General features: G+C 36.4%; 1 protein-coding gene across 1 annotated transcript in view; it reads right to left on the bottom strand.

Annotated features, from left to right (window-relative positions):
- Window positions 1-19,254, bottom strand: part of LOC105038138 (formin-like protein 18) — a 36,942-nt gene that overhangs the window by 10,465 nt on the left and 7,223 nt on the right. Inside the window, exons 6-12 of the mRNA XM_010913847.4 lie at window positions 5,950-6,021; window positions 5,457-5,555; window positions 5,249-5,290; window positions 4,884-4,964; window positions 4,743-4,793; window positions 4,578-4,659; window positions 174-268 (exon numbers count right to left, since the gene is read on the bottom strand). Coding sequence (XP_010912149.1) covers window positions 174-268; window positions 4,578-4,659; window positions 4,743-4,793; window positions 4,884-4,964; window positions 5,249-5,290; window positions 5,457-5,555; window positions 5,950-6,021 — 522 coding nt within the window. The remainder of the gene's footprint in view (window positions 1-173; window positions 269-4,577; window positions 4,660-4,742; window positions 4,794-4,883; window positions 4,965-5,248; window positions 5,291-5,456; window positions 5,556-5,949; window positions 6,022-19,254) is intronic.

The raw sequence follows: 19,254 nt of genomic DNA, 5'->3' as shown, positions 1-19,254 counted from the left end.
AAAGCTCACATGCAGATATGCATGGACCGTACATGCATATGGAACCAAGCTATAGTTCGGAAAAGATCAAAGTAAATGAACAGAAAATTCCTAAACAATCCTCGAGCTTATTCTAATGAACAAAACCTAATTATAAAAGAAAAAATACCACCTCATATGGAAGAGAAAGTCACCTTGCACAAATAATGCATTAGAGTCATCTTGTTGTTACGTGCACGTGTATCAGTGAGTTTGAGAAGGCTATCCAACCTAAATCCAATGGCCGAACCTGCAAACATGGGGTGATATATAGATAGATATAACTCTGACAACTATTAAGATACATATAGAAAAGGTTCAGAAACCAAAGCAAAACTATATAAGCCTAAACAAAGATTATGTTTAGCCCCAAAAAAAGCTTATGTTTTGAAACTGTCAAATACTATCTTACACGAATGCTACTTATCAATGAGGAAACTAAGGAAACCTCTAAAAGGATTTGAGCCTTAAAACAATGAGGTAAAACTAGAATACTTTAAAGAGCTCAGATACAAGGTTGTCAAACCACCTAGGTGGTCCTAGGTATTAACTCCAAAAAAAGGGCTTGAAAATTAAACAAAAGTAGTAGTCATATGCCTTGTCCCATGGAAAACCTGGCGCACCATGGTTCAGCATCCCAATTAGCATGTCCTAGGATATCCCTCATCCCAAATGTAGGGATGATGGCGACTCCTGTTTCATGGAAAAACTAGGAGGGCCCCATCCTATTGGATTTAAAACCTTAGTTGGTATTACCATATCCCCTGTACCATGCTAGCTCCCTGCCAATAGTACATATGCATGATACAGTCCTATATGGTTTGGTCGCAAGACCATTCAGAAGTTCCATCAGTTTGCAGCTTCCCAATCAATGTTTCAAAAACTGGCACCCCACTCAGACCACAGCAGTATGGTATAGAGCTGTCTCATACTGACTAATGCTACAAGACCTTGTACCAGTCCCATACAGGGACTGCCAGAAATCTCTTTTTTTTTCTTTTCATTACTTCTGCTAGGTTTTTATGTATGATGAAGATATTTGGGCCAACTCTTTTTTGTAGTTTTTAGTATTTAAGGGTGTTCTTTAAGGATATCTGATTATTAAGCGTTGATACTGTTACAGACAATCAACTCAAGGACCCATGTGCGATTGTATGTGTGTCTGTGTGTATACTTTCATAGCCTGCCCTTGCTCCACAACTGACTTCACATGGCAAGTTCCCAATATCTTTCATCATCAATTCAATACACTAAGCTGCACAGTCCGGTAAACATGCCGCATGTCCTCCATGACATCCTTACCAGCTTGCCTGTACTAAGGTGATAATTATCAGTCCCCACCTGGACAGCATACAACAGCCCGACATCTTTAATCAACTTTTTCATCAGATCAGGATGTTGTTAGAATCATGGAAATCAACGTCAGAAAGAAAGTCAACTTATCATAATACACAAGCAAGTTCATGATGCTCCTCCTAGTCAGCTCAGACTATCTTGCATACATCAGTGCCATGCCATATAAACTAATACCGCTGCTTATATTCACTAATCCACTTCTCCAGACCCTTAACCTCTACTTTCAAATATGGCCCGTGTATATCATACAGAGTGGGAGGCTCACTACTCAGACCCTGCTTCTGCACTTCGGAAATCATGTTTTGAAACAATGTTCAGTGTAGCCCATGTCAGTATTTGACTGTAACAGAACCGCTTAACTATGCAATCTTTATTGCATGCTTGTCATTTCTCTTGATATTGGCATCTATCTAAGATTAGTTGATGGATCTGGGCATGCTATCGGATCAATGCCATAAATGGTAAGACTTGACCTTGTCGTCTTTCCTGACCCTGTCTTCTTTCCTTTCCCTTTCTAAAATGTATTGAATAGGGTTCTGATTCCTCCACCACCACCTCTGGTTGATTGGGTCCTATGTAGCTTGGGGTTGTCCCTAGCTGCATGCCCTCTCTCAGATGCATTGGACCCACCACCCCTCTCATAATACAAATGCCCAAACCAAGGTTTGCCATACAATAGGTGACATATCGGTGCACCGACTCATACCGTACCGACACTCAATATGCCTTACCGCCTCGTACCATACCACACACCAACACTGTAATAAAATGGTATCAGTACGCGATCCGGCACCGAGATAGCAAATCTTGGCTCAAACTACCCATGATGCCGCATGGCCTGGCTTCCTTATACTCCCACTTTGCCTACTTAAGAGGTCCGAATTGCCTCCCATATCTCAGCAACTTCTATAATCATCTAGATTGTATCTTCGTCATCTCTGCCATGCTGATCATCAACCTCAATAGTCCTATAGTCCCATTGAGCCTACTCCAGCCCCCTGCATCACTTCCTTACAGCAGGTGGCCCCCCATTGTCTGTCTCAACTTCCAAACATTCTAGTACACTTTTGCACGTCACCAGAGCCAGTCGCCAGATACTGCTTCAACCGGATAACTCTACCTTCTTTATTTCCTATTCCATAATAATCACATACACAGTGATGTCTCTCAGCCCACCCTCACATGGCACTACCCATATCAAGCTCTTTCTGACCCTTATTCTCAATAAAAGCCATCTACTAACCTAAAAATCTATGCTCCCTACATAACATCCACTTAAAGAACCATGAAGGGCATTTTAGATGCATTTTTCATATCACTAAAATTTCATCATATTATTCATGATTAAATAATTATTGATTTTTAATTAAATATCAAACATGTGTTCCATGTTTTTAATGATTAAATAATTTTTAAATTTTTAGTATTTTTTAAAATAGCTTGAAATAAGAAATTTATATGTTAATCAAAAAAATAAAAGATGGAAATATTATAATTCATCTTGTTAATTATCAACACATGTTCCATATTTATTACATTTAACCAATATTTTTCATATTTTTATTTATTTTCCATTGAAAGTAATCTAAATACATGTCAATAAAATTAAAACTTACTAAAACATCTGCCATTAACCTTTTAGAGTTTTAAGGAACTTGAGAACTTTTTAATTATTTTCTTGATAAAAAAAATTAGTTAAATGATTGTAAATATTTTCAAGAAGATACTCCAACCATAAAAATAGTAGCATGTGCGTACTACAAATGCAAGCATTCTACAATTTTTCAGACTAAATTCTCATATACTTTATTTTTTAATATTTTAATATAAAAACATATATTATTCCAAAAAATATCATAGTCGAACAAATAAAATCACTATGTTGTAGATTGTTGTCCACCCTACAACGTATCCAAAGTTTAAATAAAACAAAAAAAAACATGGGTTTCCCTCCTTTTTTTCTAATTTTTGCCAACTGTGGGAAAAAAAGGGGAGATTGGAGGGCCTCACCAAAATGGAGAGCCCTCTCCTCTCCTTCTTCCTCTTCTTCTCTCCTCTCCCATTCTCACTTGTCTCTCACTCTCTCTCTCACATGCTAGGGTCAAAAGGGCCTCACAAGATGCCTAAAGGCATCTTTGAACCCAGCTTCCCATCCTCCCCCTCCCGCCTTTCCTTTAGAAAAGGAAATTTATGAGTGTCCCTGTCAAAGATGCCTTGCTACTGAAAATACCAAGTCAGTACTAGTCAAGACAAACCTGCTACACCTAGGACAAATACAAATATCATCCTAGGCAAATCGAACTCTAAATTGGCCAATACCAACCCATCCCAGACAGGACACCCCATCTGAGGCTGGTTTTGATGACCTAGGCCCTGTCCACTACCGGAATCCCAAAAAAATCGTATAATACTAGTGGTAACCATTCCATTCCACCAGCATTTCAAACCATGTTCCCAGTACAACACAGGTTATTGCAATTTCGATGGATTTCTTCAAACATTTTTGAAAGTTGGGAAACTACTTTTTAGATATCCAGAGTATTCTTCTTTCACCAAAATATTAAACTCTTACAAAGCAGTAGCTCTTAATAGCATTCTCGGCTGTCCTTTGGCGGCATTGAAAAATGTTGATCCTTTGATACTTTGGTACAACTAGGAACTGCAGTCTCCTTAATGTCCAAGCATATCAGGCCTCAATTTAAATTGAGAAGAATCACCATCTCAGATACAATAGTGATAGAATCGGGAATCACTAACACAACTTGAATCAGAATTTGGTTCCTCTAATCCAGGATTTATGGAGACAGCAACAGATGGGTTTGTTTCTTTCTAAATAGAAAAGGCTTGGCCAAGGCTTTGCCAAGTTTTTGAGTCCACCCAGGGAATTTTGTTCATTTTCACCGGTTTATTTCTATCATCAGCACTTAAGTCAATCTAGGAAGAGAGATCTACTTTGCATGATGTACCATAACCGAAATGCCCAGGTTTGACACCCTATATGAGATCCGAGGTGAAGATCATTATCATGGATATTGCCGCACAACAACAAAAATGTATATTGTAGCTATAGACATAGCATTCATTTCCTAAACAGTTGAGACTCACAAATACTGCAATATAATGAGATAATCTATTATTTTCAATCATGATAAGAAAAAAGAGACTAATATATGTTAAAATATCATTTCAATATATCAACTCACCCCTGGCAGTCCCCTGGTTTAGCGCATTTCCCAAAGAAAGAATTGTTTGCATGATTCTTTTTAGTTTGACAGAACTTCTAATCTGAGAGCATGGAGGCCCAAATAGTCACATAATCTTCAGTCAAACACTAATTCCACTTTCCAGTTGCATGGAACTTAACTTACCTTTTCCGAAGCAGAGTTAACGATGTTCAGGTGCCCACTAAGGTCCGCAACCTAGAAGACAATATATATAACAGTAAGAAAATTATCCTAGTAAGAAGGTAAGATATTTCCAAAGAAAAACTAACTGACCAAAAATCCAACCTGGGAACGAAACTGAATTTTAAAAGAAAATACTCTTAGCTTGGATTCCACTCGTGGTACCTTCATCAGCTCTAAAAAATACTGATACTCAAGGAAGATAATAATGTATGTTAGTAACTGATGATTTAGATACAAATCATGATGTGTTGTCCTATTTCTATCAAGCTGTCAATTATTAGATAAAACAAAGAGTAAGGCCCAAGTTTTTCAAGAGATTTACAAACAGAAGATGGTAATTTCTTAAAAATAATAATGACAATAGTTAGTGCTTAAAGTGTCAGACCCAGCCAGTAAACAGCATGGGAGTGCTCGACCAAATATATCACATATATGCTAATGAAGAGAAGGGAAGCAAGATTACTGACCTGCTCACATTTCCCTAGGCTTTCTTTATCCCCATTGTAACCCTGAAATTTAAAGCAAAAAGTGTATAGAGATGAAAAGTGGTGCTATGAGGCAAACAGCACAATGTATCACATATAGAATTTGAAAAAAAGGAAACTGGTGTAGAACTTATGACCCAAATCAGTATCTAACTGACATGTAACATATACTTTGACAACATATAGTTACCTTGAGTAGCTCCATTTCCTCCTTTGTTGGACAAAACTTTATCAGGTTATCGACCTGATCAACATCTAAGACAGAATCATCCAGGGCAAGAACTGAACTCTGCAGAAGAAAACCAGAAAATGAATATGAGAAGGACCATTTACTGATATATTTTAATAGGATTAATGCAGAAATAAGAAACAAAAAAGACAAGAAATTACATTCCTAAACAATAATTGATAATGTAGTTCAGGTATTGAGGATGATGATAAAGTATATCAAGTCAGGAAAAAAAAAAATGAAATGATTGTGATCTCTTGGAACAACCAATCACCTTTCTCATCCAAGCGAGGGGTCAGCATTAGCAGTGTAATCAAAATTAAACAAAAAGAGGTGAAATGATTATATAATATACTTCAAGACAATAACATCGTTACAACACATTCATCGAATAGCTATTCAAATTGCAAAGAAATACCATAAAACAAATAAACTCCAGAATTCATTCACTCACCATCAAATCAGCCAATGGCATCTTAACTTTTGTTAGCATGATTTCACAATTATTAGCTCGTCTAAGGTCAATCTGCAAGAAATCATAAACAAAGATAATTTCAGCATATAGCATTTACATTCTCAAAACAAAAGGTATCTTATCATAAAAGTGGCACATAAAAATACCCCTACTTACAAGCTTGAAGCATTGTCAGTCTAGTAAAACCAGAACAACAATCACAAGGCTTAATATCTGTTGCCAAGATTATGACTACTATGCTAAGTATGACCTCAAGGATTCCAAGATCAGATATTATGGCTATTATGGTCATAAATATCATAGCTATTATGGTAGTGATTATTATAGATTCTAGGATCAAATTTACCCTATTGTTAGACACAATTGTTTAGCTTCTATATGTGTGTTGATACAATTGTAAAGCTACCATAATAGCTATTCCATTTTAGTCTATTTAAAGAGCTGTATTCATGAAGTTGATTATGAGAAATAAAAACATTATCTTTTACGACTCTTTTTCCACATAGTATCAGAGCCGGCCAACCCTAGCCGTGCTCCACCATAGCCTCCGGCCACTCTAAAAAAAATGCCCAGCCATCGTCGGCCAAGGCTAGAACATCACCAGCCGCCGCCGACCAGGGCTAGAAAACCCTCTGCTGCCACCGTTTAGACCTGCTACAGGTCTTGCTGCCGCCGACAAGCCCTGAAAGAGACTCCTTTGCTGTCGGCCAGCCGCTGTCCAGCCTCTATCGATTCCTGTTCTGCTACTAATCATCTCCGATCTGTTTTTTCTGTTGCAATCAGATCTTGATTCAGCAGTAATTCTTGACCTAAGATGGTGAAGACAGCAGTGACAGGATCAATCAAAGACAGAGACTTCTCATCTGAAGCCACAACAGAAAGGAGTAATACTGTCACCAGCACACCTCCCGGGGCAGATTATTCCGCTGGATCTGCTCTTCCACTTACCATTCACACAAAATTGAACGGTACAAATTACTTGGAATGGTCGCAATCGATCAAGTTGGCCATGAAAGATCGAGCCAAGTTTGGATATCTGACAGATAGTGTCAAAGAGCCCACTGAAACTGATCCCAATTTTGAGACTTGGACGACAGAGAACGTAGTGGTTATGGCATAGCTCCTCAATTCCATAGAGTCGACCATTGCAATGACCTATCTATTTCTCTCAACAGCGAAAGAAATCTAGGATGTTGTTAAGAAAATATTCTGATCGAAAAAATTATTCTCAAATCTTTGAGTTGAAGTTTAAACTATGGCGATCGGCACAAGGAGATCAAGATGTTACCATCTACTACAATGAGATGGTAACACTATGGCAGGAGTTGGACCTATATCGCACAATTGAGTTAAAGGATCCCAAGGAATGTGCAAGGCACAAAAAGGGTGAAGATGCTCATAGAGTATATGTTCTTTGCTGGTGTGAATCAGGAAATGAGACAAAGGAGAGAATCTTGAGTCGGAAGCCACTGCCTTCTATTAGGAAAGTGTTCTCTAAGATCCGACTAGAAGAGAGCTGGAGGAAGGTTATGCTTCATTCATCCTCATCTCGTGTTTACTCCTAGAGCTGAAAGTTCAGCCCTTGCGATCCGAAAATCAGAGGCAGAAGGAGAAAAGAAAAAGCGGCCATGATGTGACCATTGCAGGAAGCCAGGGCATACTCAGGAGCCTTGCTGGCACCTTCACAGCAAACCTCCTAACCAGAAGAAGAAGCCCAATGGGAGAGCTCTTCAAACCACCACTGATAATACTTAAGAGCAATCGGTCGAATCTGACTCGGCCAACTTCATGAAGGAACAACTGGAGCAACTGTATCGGTTGTTTAAATCTTCATAATTCTCCACCACTCGTTCTCTAGCCCACCAAGGTAACTAAATTGAGTCATTCAATACCTTCTTCGATTTTCAGAATCCTTGGATTATTGAATCTGGGGCAACAGGTCATATGACTAATTGCTCTTAGTTGTTTTCATCTTATAGTCCCTGTGCAAGCAATAAAAAAATCAAGGTTGCTGATGGATCTTTTTCGACAATTGTCGGAAAGGGTTCGATCATGATCTCACCTACACTGACCCTCCAAAATGTCCTTTATATTTCCAAATTATCCTGTAATTTATTGTCCATCAATAAACTTACCTATGATTTGAATTGTCATGCTAATTTTCACCATTCTCACTGTGAATTTCAGGATCTGGCAATGGAGAAGATGATTGGTATTGCTAAAGAAAGAGGACTTTATTTCCTCGAAGATGGATCACGATCTCATAGACTTGTTCAGGATACCTGTTTAGAGTCTGTTTCTTTTTCTACTGATCATGAAATAATATCGTGGTACTATAGATTAGGCCACCCGAGTTTTCACTATTTAAAACATTTGTACCCAAATTTATTTTTGAATAAAGATCCATCTTCATTTAAATATGAAATTTGCACTTTGGCAAAATTACATAGGGCTATTTTTCTCTCACAACTATATAGGCCAACACAACCTTTTTCATTAGTTCATAGTGACGTTTGAGGTCTCTCAAAGATTTCTACAGTTTCAAAAAATAAATGGTTTGTATCTTTCATTGATGACCATACTAGAATTAGTTAAGTATACCTATTAAAAAAAAAATCTGAAGTTGCTAAAATTTTTAAAATTTTTTACTCTATGATTCATACGCAATTTAATAAAAAAATTCAGATTTTTCGGAGTGACAATGACAAAAGATTTTTTAATTCAACTTTAGGGCAATTTTTCTTGGAAAAGGGTATTGTTCATCCAAGTTCTTGTACTAATACCCCACAACAAAAAGAGATTGCAAAAAAAAATAGATACCTTTTGGAAATTGCTAGAGCTCTTCTTTTTGCATCTAATGTTCCTATCTTTAGGGAGAACAATTCTTACAGCCACGCATCTCATTAATCGCATACTCTCAAAGATTTTGAATTTTAAAACTCCCTGACATGTTTTCACAAAAAATTTTTCGAACTCTCGAATACCCTCTGGTCTGTCTGTTCGACTGTTTGGTTGTGCGGTTTATGTCCATAATTATTATCAAAATTGTGGGAAACTTGACCCGAGGGCCATTAAATGTGTATTTGTGGGATATGCACCACCCAAAAAGGATATAAGTGCTATGACCCCATTTTAAAAAAAAAATTTGTAACAATAGATGTCTCCTTTTTTGAACAAACTCCATATTTGAACTCTCATCTTCAGGGAGAGAGAGAGAAAGAAGATGTGAGAAATTCTAGCATATTTGAAAATGAATTCATTTTTTCCTTTGTTCCCTATCGTGTGGATGTCCCTACACTTGCATCCAAGAATAAAATTATTGCTGAAAATGAAAATTCAAACCAGCAAAATGATGCTAAAAGTCAAAATTCTGCAACAAACATTGATAAAAATCCTTCAAATGTTTTAAATAATGAAAAACTTGAAGGTTCACCTGTGGTCCCACCACATATTCATGATCAGAATGAATGAGAAGTAAACAGAGACAGATGCTTTGAAAAAGTCTACTCTAGAAAAGATATTCTTCAAGGAAAGGAGTCTGAGGCTTCTCTTCATAGTCATGAGTCTAAACTGGAGCTCGACCGAGATTCTTCAGATAATTCTAATTCCAATTATGATTCCAATTTCAATTCTCCAATTGTACCCAATGAATTACATCTTTCCATTGATGTTCGTAAGGATATTAGAACATATACTAAGTACCCAATATCCAAATTTATGCCCTATACTAATCTATCACCATCTCTTTCAACTTTTTCCTCTCACCTTTCTCTTATGGAGATTCCAACAACTGTGCAGGATGCTTTACGAATTCCAAAGTGGAGGAAAGTCATGTTAGAAGACATGCGAGCACTTGAGAAGAATAGGATTTGGAAAGTAATGGATCTTCCTAGAGGAAAGAAGACAGTGGGATGTAAGTGGATGTTCACTGTTAAATACAAATCTGATGGCTCTCTTGAAAGATACAAAGCGAGATTAGTGGCAAAAGAGTTTACACAAACCTATGATATTGACTACATGGAGACCTTTGCACCTGTGGCCAAACTAAACACCGTTAGGGTGTTGTTCTCGTTAGCTGTTAACCTCGATTGGCCATTACAGCAGCTGGACATTAAAAATGCATTCTTGAATGGAGATTTGGAAGAGAAAATTTATATGGCTGCACCTCCTGGCTTTGCGACAGAGTTTGGATCTCGAGTTTATAGACTCAAGAAGTCTTTATATGGTCTTAAACAATTTCCAAGGGCCTGGTTTGATAAATTCACTAGATCAATGAAGAATCGGGGATATTGCCAAGTACAATCAGATCATACTATGTTCTATAAGTATGGAGAGAGCAAGAAGATTATTGTTCTCATTGTGTATGTAGATGATATCATCTTAACCGATGATGATGTTGCTGAGATAGAACAATTGAAGAGTAGCTTGGCTAAGAAGTTTGGAATCAAAGACTTGGGGTCGGTCAAATATTTTCTTGGAATGAAAGTTGCTCACTCTCAGAAGGGGTTAGTTGTGAATTAGAGGAAGTACATGCTTGATCTCCTTAAAGAAACTGAAATAAGTGGGTGTAGACCTGCAGATACTCCCATTGACTATAATGTCAAATTGGGGGATAGTGAAAAAAATGAAGCGGATGACACTTCGAGATATTAGAGACTAGTGGGAAAGCTGATTTACTTATCTCACACAAAACCTGACATTGCATTTGCTGTGAATAGAGTAAGTCAGTTTATGCATTCTCCTTGAAAAGTACATCTTGATGCGGTGTATAGGATCTTGCGGTACTTGAAGAGTTCCCCTAGTAAAGATTTATTTTCCTAGAAACATTCTCAGAGGACTCTAAAGATTTTTACGGATGCTGATTGGACGGATTCTTCAACCGACCGAAAATCCACCACTAGCTACTGTACTTATGTTTGGGGGAATCTGATTACTTGGAGGAGCAAGAAGCAGAATGTTGTATCTAGGAGCAGTGCTAAAGCCGAATATAGAGCCATGGCAAATGGTGTTTGTGAGTTACTTTGGCTGCAGCGAATTCTAGATGAATTATATCTTTCCGTAAATTTTTCTATGAAGTTGTACTGCGATAATAAGGCTGCAATCAGTATTGCCCATAATCCAGTTCAACATGACCACTCCAAACATGTGGAGGTTGACTGACATTTTATCAAGGAGAAGCTTGAAACTGAAGTTATTTGCATGTTGTTTGTTCCCACTTCGCAACAAACGGCCGACTTACCAAAGGATTGTCCTCTCATCTTTTCAATTTTCTCATTGGCAAGTTGGGCTTACTTGACATCTACGCGCTAACTTAAGGGGGAGTGCTGGAAGATGAGTGAATATCATAATGAGTTGTCAAGATTATGACTACTATGGTAAGTACGATCTCAAGAATTCCAAGATCAGATATCATCATGGCTATTATGGTCAGAATATCATGGCTATTATGGTCATAAATATCATAGCTATTATGGTAGTGATTATTATAGATTATAGGATCAAATTTATCCTATTGTTAGACACAATTGTTTAGCTTCCACATGTGTGTGGATACAATTGTAAAGCTACCATAATAGTTATTCTATTTTAGTCTATTTAAAAAGTAGTATTCATGAAGTTGATTATGAGAAATAAAAACATTATCTTTTATGGCTCTTTTTCCACAATATCAAGGCAATAGATAGCCGATATTTACTATAACGCCAAAAAATTCAGTGACCAAATAATTTTATATAGACATCGAGAATTGATGCTACTCCTTCCATCTCAGTATTAGGATCTTGTTTATAATCATTCCCAAGAACTTGTATCTAATTTAAGTGTGAGCTTGGACTTTCTTTTATCCTTATGCTCCAGTAATCTGAGAGAAAGGTCTTAGATGTAACGCAAACTCATCAGGCTTCCTGATGGTAAGGCTAATCTAGCTTGCTGCAGATGATCCATTTCAGTTTATTTTCAAAAGTGAACGTCAGACACAAATGTTAAGTAGATACCCCTGCATGAGTTCTGAAGCTGCATCAATTTGTTCAGATTCCCAGATCTTCAGACTCTTTGCTTGGTGTAGCCCCTTGGCGTAAACTTGGAGCAATTGTTCGACCAGGAAAACTGGAAACATTATTTGTATAGATCAAGTTATGGCTAAGTCTTAATGGCTGTGAGAATTGGATGTTTCTACTGTGGACTCTCTTCCTCACATCCTGAATGATCACACCACACAATAATTCTCCTCTCCATTGAACCCCTAACTATGATGTTCTTCAATTATGGAACACAGGCATTGGGCAAAAAGGGTGTAGCTGAAGCAACAATTGCAGCATAGTCTAAGGCACTCTCAAGCTTCAATTAGCAAGAAGAATTTCAATCTCAAGCATTTAAAAATGTTCTTGAGGCTTGAAATGGAAGTAAAGTCTCTAGCAAAGGAAATGTTCCAAGAAATCCACAAAGTGAAGATCCGGGCATAAACTGCAGGGCATTTGTTACTTGGTGAGATATCAGGTAAAACTTGGAAAACATCAAGATTTGGAGAAGATATAGAAAAAGAAAAGATGAAAGGATACTACAAATATAATGATGAATTGGCAGAATTCATTAAAGTTTAGACAACTTCATTTTATTAATAATATTAAGTTATTAACACATTCTTATGTATAATTGATTGTTCATGATGATAGCTAAGAATCCATAGATTCTTTTTTCCACTGAGTTGGGCCAAAGCTGGGGTAATAGAAGCAATTGACGAAAAAATCAGCAAAATAAACAAATCATTCGATTCCAGCATTTCAAATTTCACAGCTCCTAAGCTTTTGCTTTCAATCAGAGATTCAGCACAACAAATTTCAATATCTCCACTGTGTAGGCTCATTGTTGTACTCAAAGTCTAGATATTAGCACATTTAATAGTTTTATGCTGAAAAGGTAGCACAAAGGCAGGTGATGTGGCAGATTTACGTAGTCTGCACTGGAAAATCAGCCTTACAGTGATATCTAAAGGCTATCGACTCTGACCACGAATATTCCCAACAAAAAAGAAAAACCTACCATTAGAGTTTTAAATATTGACTTGTTACCAGAAGATAGGGTATTGCATTCTTGTAGAATCAACTCAGGCAAATTCCAATAGTTGATTTAAATCCAAAGTAAGATATCTCCCAACTTTGTTATCAGAGGACAACTAAGGACTTTCTAAATATACAAAATCTTGTAGAACATTATGGAGAAAGCCACCAAACCACTTCTAAAAAAATAATGCTATTAATATTACTTAAATAGGACTCTAAGTTCTATCCAGAAAGTTGCTGAAAAGATCAACTGAAGAACATAACATTTTTTTTTAAAAAAAAAAAAGCAACAACTATTTCTAGCTAATGTCATTGTGAGTCCTAATAGAAAGTACAGTTGGAAAAGAAACAATAAATTGGAATATTGAAAATGAATTTTATGTGGAGGACTCCCTAAAGAAGGATTCCCAATTTCCTATTGATGGAGTTACTAAAGTCTCCCATTGTGATCTGCAATCCATTCCTTTTCAGTACCCATCAATCTTCCCAAGACATTCTCTGAGGTAAGTGTTCACAATCTTTTAAACTGAGAAAGTGCCTGAGGTTTGCTTTATCATTCGCTGCAACCTCTAGTACAGCAAGGAAGGGTTGGTTTGTCATAAATACTTGTTCTTTCTGAAAGCAAGAAAAAATTTGCCAGTAGCACCAATATTTGCTGAATTTAGGGATGGCAATGCTTAACCATTTAACCCATTTAATTTGTTTCAACCCATTATAGATCGAGCTAGATTACCTGTTTAACAAAACTAGACTCGGATCTGGAGTTTTTACTCATTCAATAAACAGGTCAGATTCAGGTTAACAGATTTTGATCTATCATGTATCCGATCTGACTAGGAGTGCAAACAAGTCGAGCTGCTCGCAAGCTACTTGAGCTCGACTCGATTTGGCTATTATCGAGCTCGAGTCGAGCTTAAGTAGCCAGATACTCAGCTCAAAAGCTCGCAAGCCTATTCCAGTTTATATATTTTTTAAATAATACTATTCACACATATATATATATATATTTATATATATTATTAGTGGCTAAGGCTTGAATTCGAGATCGAACTCGAGCTCAAGTATGGCTTGATTGATATTTGAGTGGAATCAAATCAAGCTCGAGTATTGTGTATTGTCTATCAAACCAAACTCGAGCTTTAGATATTAAGGCTCGATCAATCTCGAGTCTAATTTCGAGCCCAAGTAATTTGAATCAAGTCGAGCTCAAGCTTTTAGCTACTCAACTTGGCTTGACTCAATTACACCCCTAGACATGACCTGTGTCTTATCCAACATGACCCAATTGCCACCACTATTGCTGATTGGCAGTGCTCGAACCAAGATTTTACATCCTGAGGGGATGGAGGGTGTCCCAACAGTTACATTCAGTTTCTATGAGAAAACAAGATCGAGATAGGATTGAGACTCCAAAAACCCATCCATACTGAGAGAAAAAAAAAAGAGGAAAATAAAAAAGAAAATAAAAAAATGAAAAAGTGAAAGGAAAGAAGAAGAAGAGAAACGAAAGAAAGAAATGGAGGGAGAAAAAAAGAAATAAAAAAATGAAAGCGAAAGATGAAGAAAAAGAAAAAAGGAAAGAAAGGAAGGGATAAAAAAAATAAACAAAAAAGAAACAAACGAAAGGAAGGTATAAGAAAAGAAAGGAGAGAAAAAAAAAAAAAAAAGAAGCAAAGAAGGGAAGAGGGATGGAGCACATCTATCGGGACACATGACTGGAACTACTACCAGGACAGAACCGGACAATAGGGCATCCTGTTTATTAGGATTGCATATTTCTTTCCATATATAGTGGAGGTTTTTATGGTATTATTTGCTATATTATTGATGTATTATTGCTGGCCTAGGTTGCCATATATTTGCTGTATGATTGCTAGCCTATGTTGCCACATAGTTACTGTATTATTGCTAGCCTATGTTGCCATATGTGAACATCCTGTACTCTATGTATATTGGTCAATGAAACCCTAGAGGGTAAGCTCTTTTGCCCCTCTTTTATGGTATTAGAGCAGGAATCCTAACTAGGGATATTGATCCATAGCCACCAACCACCAAAACCTCACCTTCCTCCTAGGCGACCTCCCCTTTTTGTTGCCGTTCAGCATTTCTTGATGCCGCTCGATCTCTCCTTGAACCACTGGATTTTTTCTGCTGCTGCTCGTTTTTTCTGGTCTTCCCTGATGTCGCTAACCTTCCCTGGTGCTACTGGCTTCTCTTGCTGCTGGTCGATTTTTTTCTGATCTTTCCTGATTCCGCTTGGCCTTCCCTGGTGTCGCTCGATCTCTCCTTGAGACGCTGATTTTTTTTTCTACTGCTGTTCATTTTTTCTGATCTTCCCTGATGCCGCTGGCCTTCTCTGGTGCCGCGCAACTTCTCTTGGAAAGTGATCTTTGTTGTCTTCCCTGGTGCTATTCAGTTTTTCTTTCTAGTCTTTCCTAATGTCACTGGCCTTCTCTTGTACTACTCAACTTCTCTTAGGAAGTGATCTTTATTGGTAACTTCTGATCTCATCTCTTTTTCTTTTGGTGGTGCTTTCTTTTAGTGGCAAATATATCTTCCTTTATGCAATACTACTGGTTGTTAATATTAAAACTCTCGTACCATTAGAACTCATAGATTCTATATATTTGGTGTGGAAATAAGTTTTTCTAAATGTCTTAGAGAGTTTTGATGTTGCTGCGCATGTGGATGGGACCAATATTATCCCTCTTTAGATTATTGAATCAATCAATAAGAAGACAATTGTGAATCTAGAGTATTTAGGCCTTGTTTGGCTAAGCTTTTAAAATATCAGAAAGTATTTTCTGACCCTCAGAAAGCACTTGGGGTGGTACAGTGATGTTTAGTAAAAAATAGAAAGGTTGTTTTGATTTTGTCAGAAAGCTGAAAAGATCTACTTGAGAAAAGCTGTATTTTGAAGCTTTCTCCAAAAATTCCTTCTGGCTAATGTCGGAAAGCTGTTTTGATTTAAATAAATTTTTTTAATAACATAAATATCCACAAACAAATCTCATAATCATATCATATTATACTATTATATTTTAAATATAATATAATATAATAATAAATTAATATTATGATATATTATAAACATATAATATAATCTATTATAGTATTATTATATTATAATAATATGATATAATCTGTTATATTATAATTTATAATTAGATTAGATTATAGTCCATTATATTATATTACATTATAAATTATATTATAATTATAATAACATTATATTATATTACAATATTATGTCATATTATATAATAATAATATTATATAGTATAATAATATTTTAATATATAATATAATATAATATTATTCTCTATTATATAATACTATGCAATGTCTTTTATTGTCATTTTATCATACCAAAAGCATGTTTTTATTTTAGTTACCAAATATATGTTAAAGTTCCAAAGCACTTTATAAATGTGGTTACCAAACAGCAAATAGCTTTTTGTACAAACTCTACTTTCAAAAGCTCCAAAAATTCTACTACTAACAGCAATCTCAAACAGGACCTTAATGTGGAAGAAGGTAGATACCACCATATTTTTTTGGATTAATGCTACTCTGTCTCTTAGCATACTACAAATGGTCATATCCAGTTACCCAAAACAGCCCATGATGCATGAAAAATCATATGAGGCATACTTTCTTAACTAGACTACCTTTGTGGCCTTTCCTCTGAAATCTGAGTTACAAAACATCAAGAAAGGATCAATGGATATGAGTGAATATATGCAAAAAATAAAATCCATAGGGGATGCCCTCCAGGCGATTGCTGAATTCAAGTCGGATCATAATTTGGTCATGATTGTTCTTCTGGGACTACCAGAGGAATATAGTGGATTTGTAAGTGCATTAAACACGCACAGAATAAAACCTACTTTTGAGTAACTTCAACCACTTCTAATACAAGAAGAAACAAAAATTCAGCATCATGCCAGATTGACAACACCACCTGCTCCTTCCACCACTGAAGCAGAAGCCCTTTATGCAAATCACGGTCAGGGTCATCATGGTGGACACAGGGGTAGTTTTTGCGGAGGCCGAGGACAGCGTGGCAGACAATTCAAATCTTGATTGTTGATACAATAAAGCATACATATATCCTCAGTCCTTTTCTCATCCTAATCAACATAATCAACAACCCCATGTTCCACAATCTAGCACACAATGACAGATATGTGAAAAATTTAATCATTCTGCTCTTCAGTGCAGGCAACGCTTCAACCATGCTTTCACGACAGATGATATTCCTCAGCCCTTCATTGCTATGAGCCTTAAGAAGCCTGGTGAGGAAGTTTGGTACCCAGATACTGAAGCATCTAATCATATGACTGCTAATCCTGGTATTCTCTCTCTCTAAACCTTATAATGGACATGGAAAAATTCTAGTTGGTAATGAAAATTTACTTAATATTACTCAGATTGGTCAAACACAGTTGAATACTTCTTCCAACTCCTTTGCTTTCAAAAATGTTCTTGTTGTTCCTTCTATTAAAAGAAATTTACTTTCTGTTCGTCAATTTTGCCATGATAATAATTCTCATTTTGAATTTGACTCTTTCGATTTTTCTATAAAGGATCTGAAAACGAGAAAGGAGCTTCTCAGATGCTGTAGTTCAAGAACTTCATTCTATCCAATTTCTTCTAAAGTTGCAAGTGTAAGAAATAAGCAACGGTCGGTCTTTGTTGCATCTAGATTTAATGGAGATATTTGGCATAGACGATTAGATCATCCCAGTCTTGCTGTTCTTTCTAAATTTATTAAAAAAATAAAATTATTTTTGATGGTCATTCTGAACTCAAATTATATGTTTGCAATGCATGCAATATGAAAAAATATGTCAAACTTCCTTTTGATGATTCTAAATCAAAATCTGCTTTTTTTTTCAACTTGTGCATTCAGATGTATGGCAAGCACCTGTTCCCTCTATTTCTGAATATAAATATTATGTCATATTTGTGGATGATTACTCCCGTTATTCTTGGATTTATCTTTTAAAATTTAAACATGAGGTTTTTGAAAAATTTTTAGAGTTTCAAGCAATGATTAAAAATATTTATCATCACAATATTAAAATTTTTCAATCTGACAATGATGAGTCTGTAAATGAAAAATTCTCAGCTCTGTGTTCACAAACTGAAATTATTCAGAGATTCTCGTATCCTCACACACCGCAACAAAATGGTATTGCCGAGAGGAAAGACATTTATCCAATGTTATTCGAAGTCCTCTTTTTCAAGCTTGCATGCCTCCTCGCTTTTAGGTAGAGGTCCTACAAACTATCATTTTTCTTATAAATCATACTCCTTCACTTGTTATTTTGAATGAAAAATCACCATACAATGCTTTGCATAGTTGTGTCCATTCTGACTTACAACTTATAAAAGTTTTTGAATGCTTATGTTATCATGATATACAGAATATTGCCAAACATAAGCTCTCTCCCCGATCACTCCCTTGTGTATTCTTGGGACTCTCAAATAAGTAAAAAGGGTTTTGTTGCCTATATCCAAGCACTGAAAAAAAATTTATTTTTAGGCATGTTACCTTTGTTGAAATAGTTTTTTCATATCCCTCTCTCTAAATTTTCTACATCTTCCGCAACTGATTCTTCTATTTTAGATTTTTACATATTTCAAAATTTTCTTTCTAATCCTCCTTTACGGGTGAGAGTCCTACTATTGATGCACTCTCTCGTTTCAATTTCACTTATATTTCTACTATCGATAGTCCTAGCACTTCTTGTACCGACCGGTCCACTTTGCCTATTTCACCAACCTCTGAGTCATTAATTCAATTTATTACCAACTTGAATCATAATGCCATATAGATTAGAGTGAGAACCATACCACTGCTGCTGGTCAGAAAGAGCTCCGGATCTATACCAGACGAACAACCTCCAAGGCTATTGCACCCACCACTACAACCGACCATGCTCCTACACCTTCTGAACCTCCCCTTTCCACTCCTACTGGAGACCTACCAGTTTCACCACCTTCTTTATCTATTTCACCTATTGTTCCTCCTCCATCTTTTCGTACACACTCTATGCTCATTCGATCCATAACAAAGGATATTACTGAGTCTACCTCCTTCCTCGCTTCTAAAAATTCTTTTCTTCTCACCGAGCCTAAATCTTTTGCTGAGGGTTTTCAGGATGCATGTTGGCATGCAGCTATGATCGAAAAATTTGATGCCTTATTAGCTAACTCT

This window comes from Elaeis guineensis, chromosome 1 (assembly GCF_000442705.2).
Source record: "Elaeis guineensis isolate ETL-2024a chromosome 1, EG11, whole genome shotgun sequence".
NCBI lineage: Eukaryota > Viridiplantae > Streptophyta > Magnoliopsida > Arecales > Arecaceae > Elaeis > Elaeis guineensis.
Note: the sequence above shows the minus strand (reverse complement) of the source record. Positions and strands in the feature narration are given on the sequence as shown.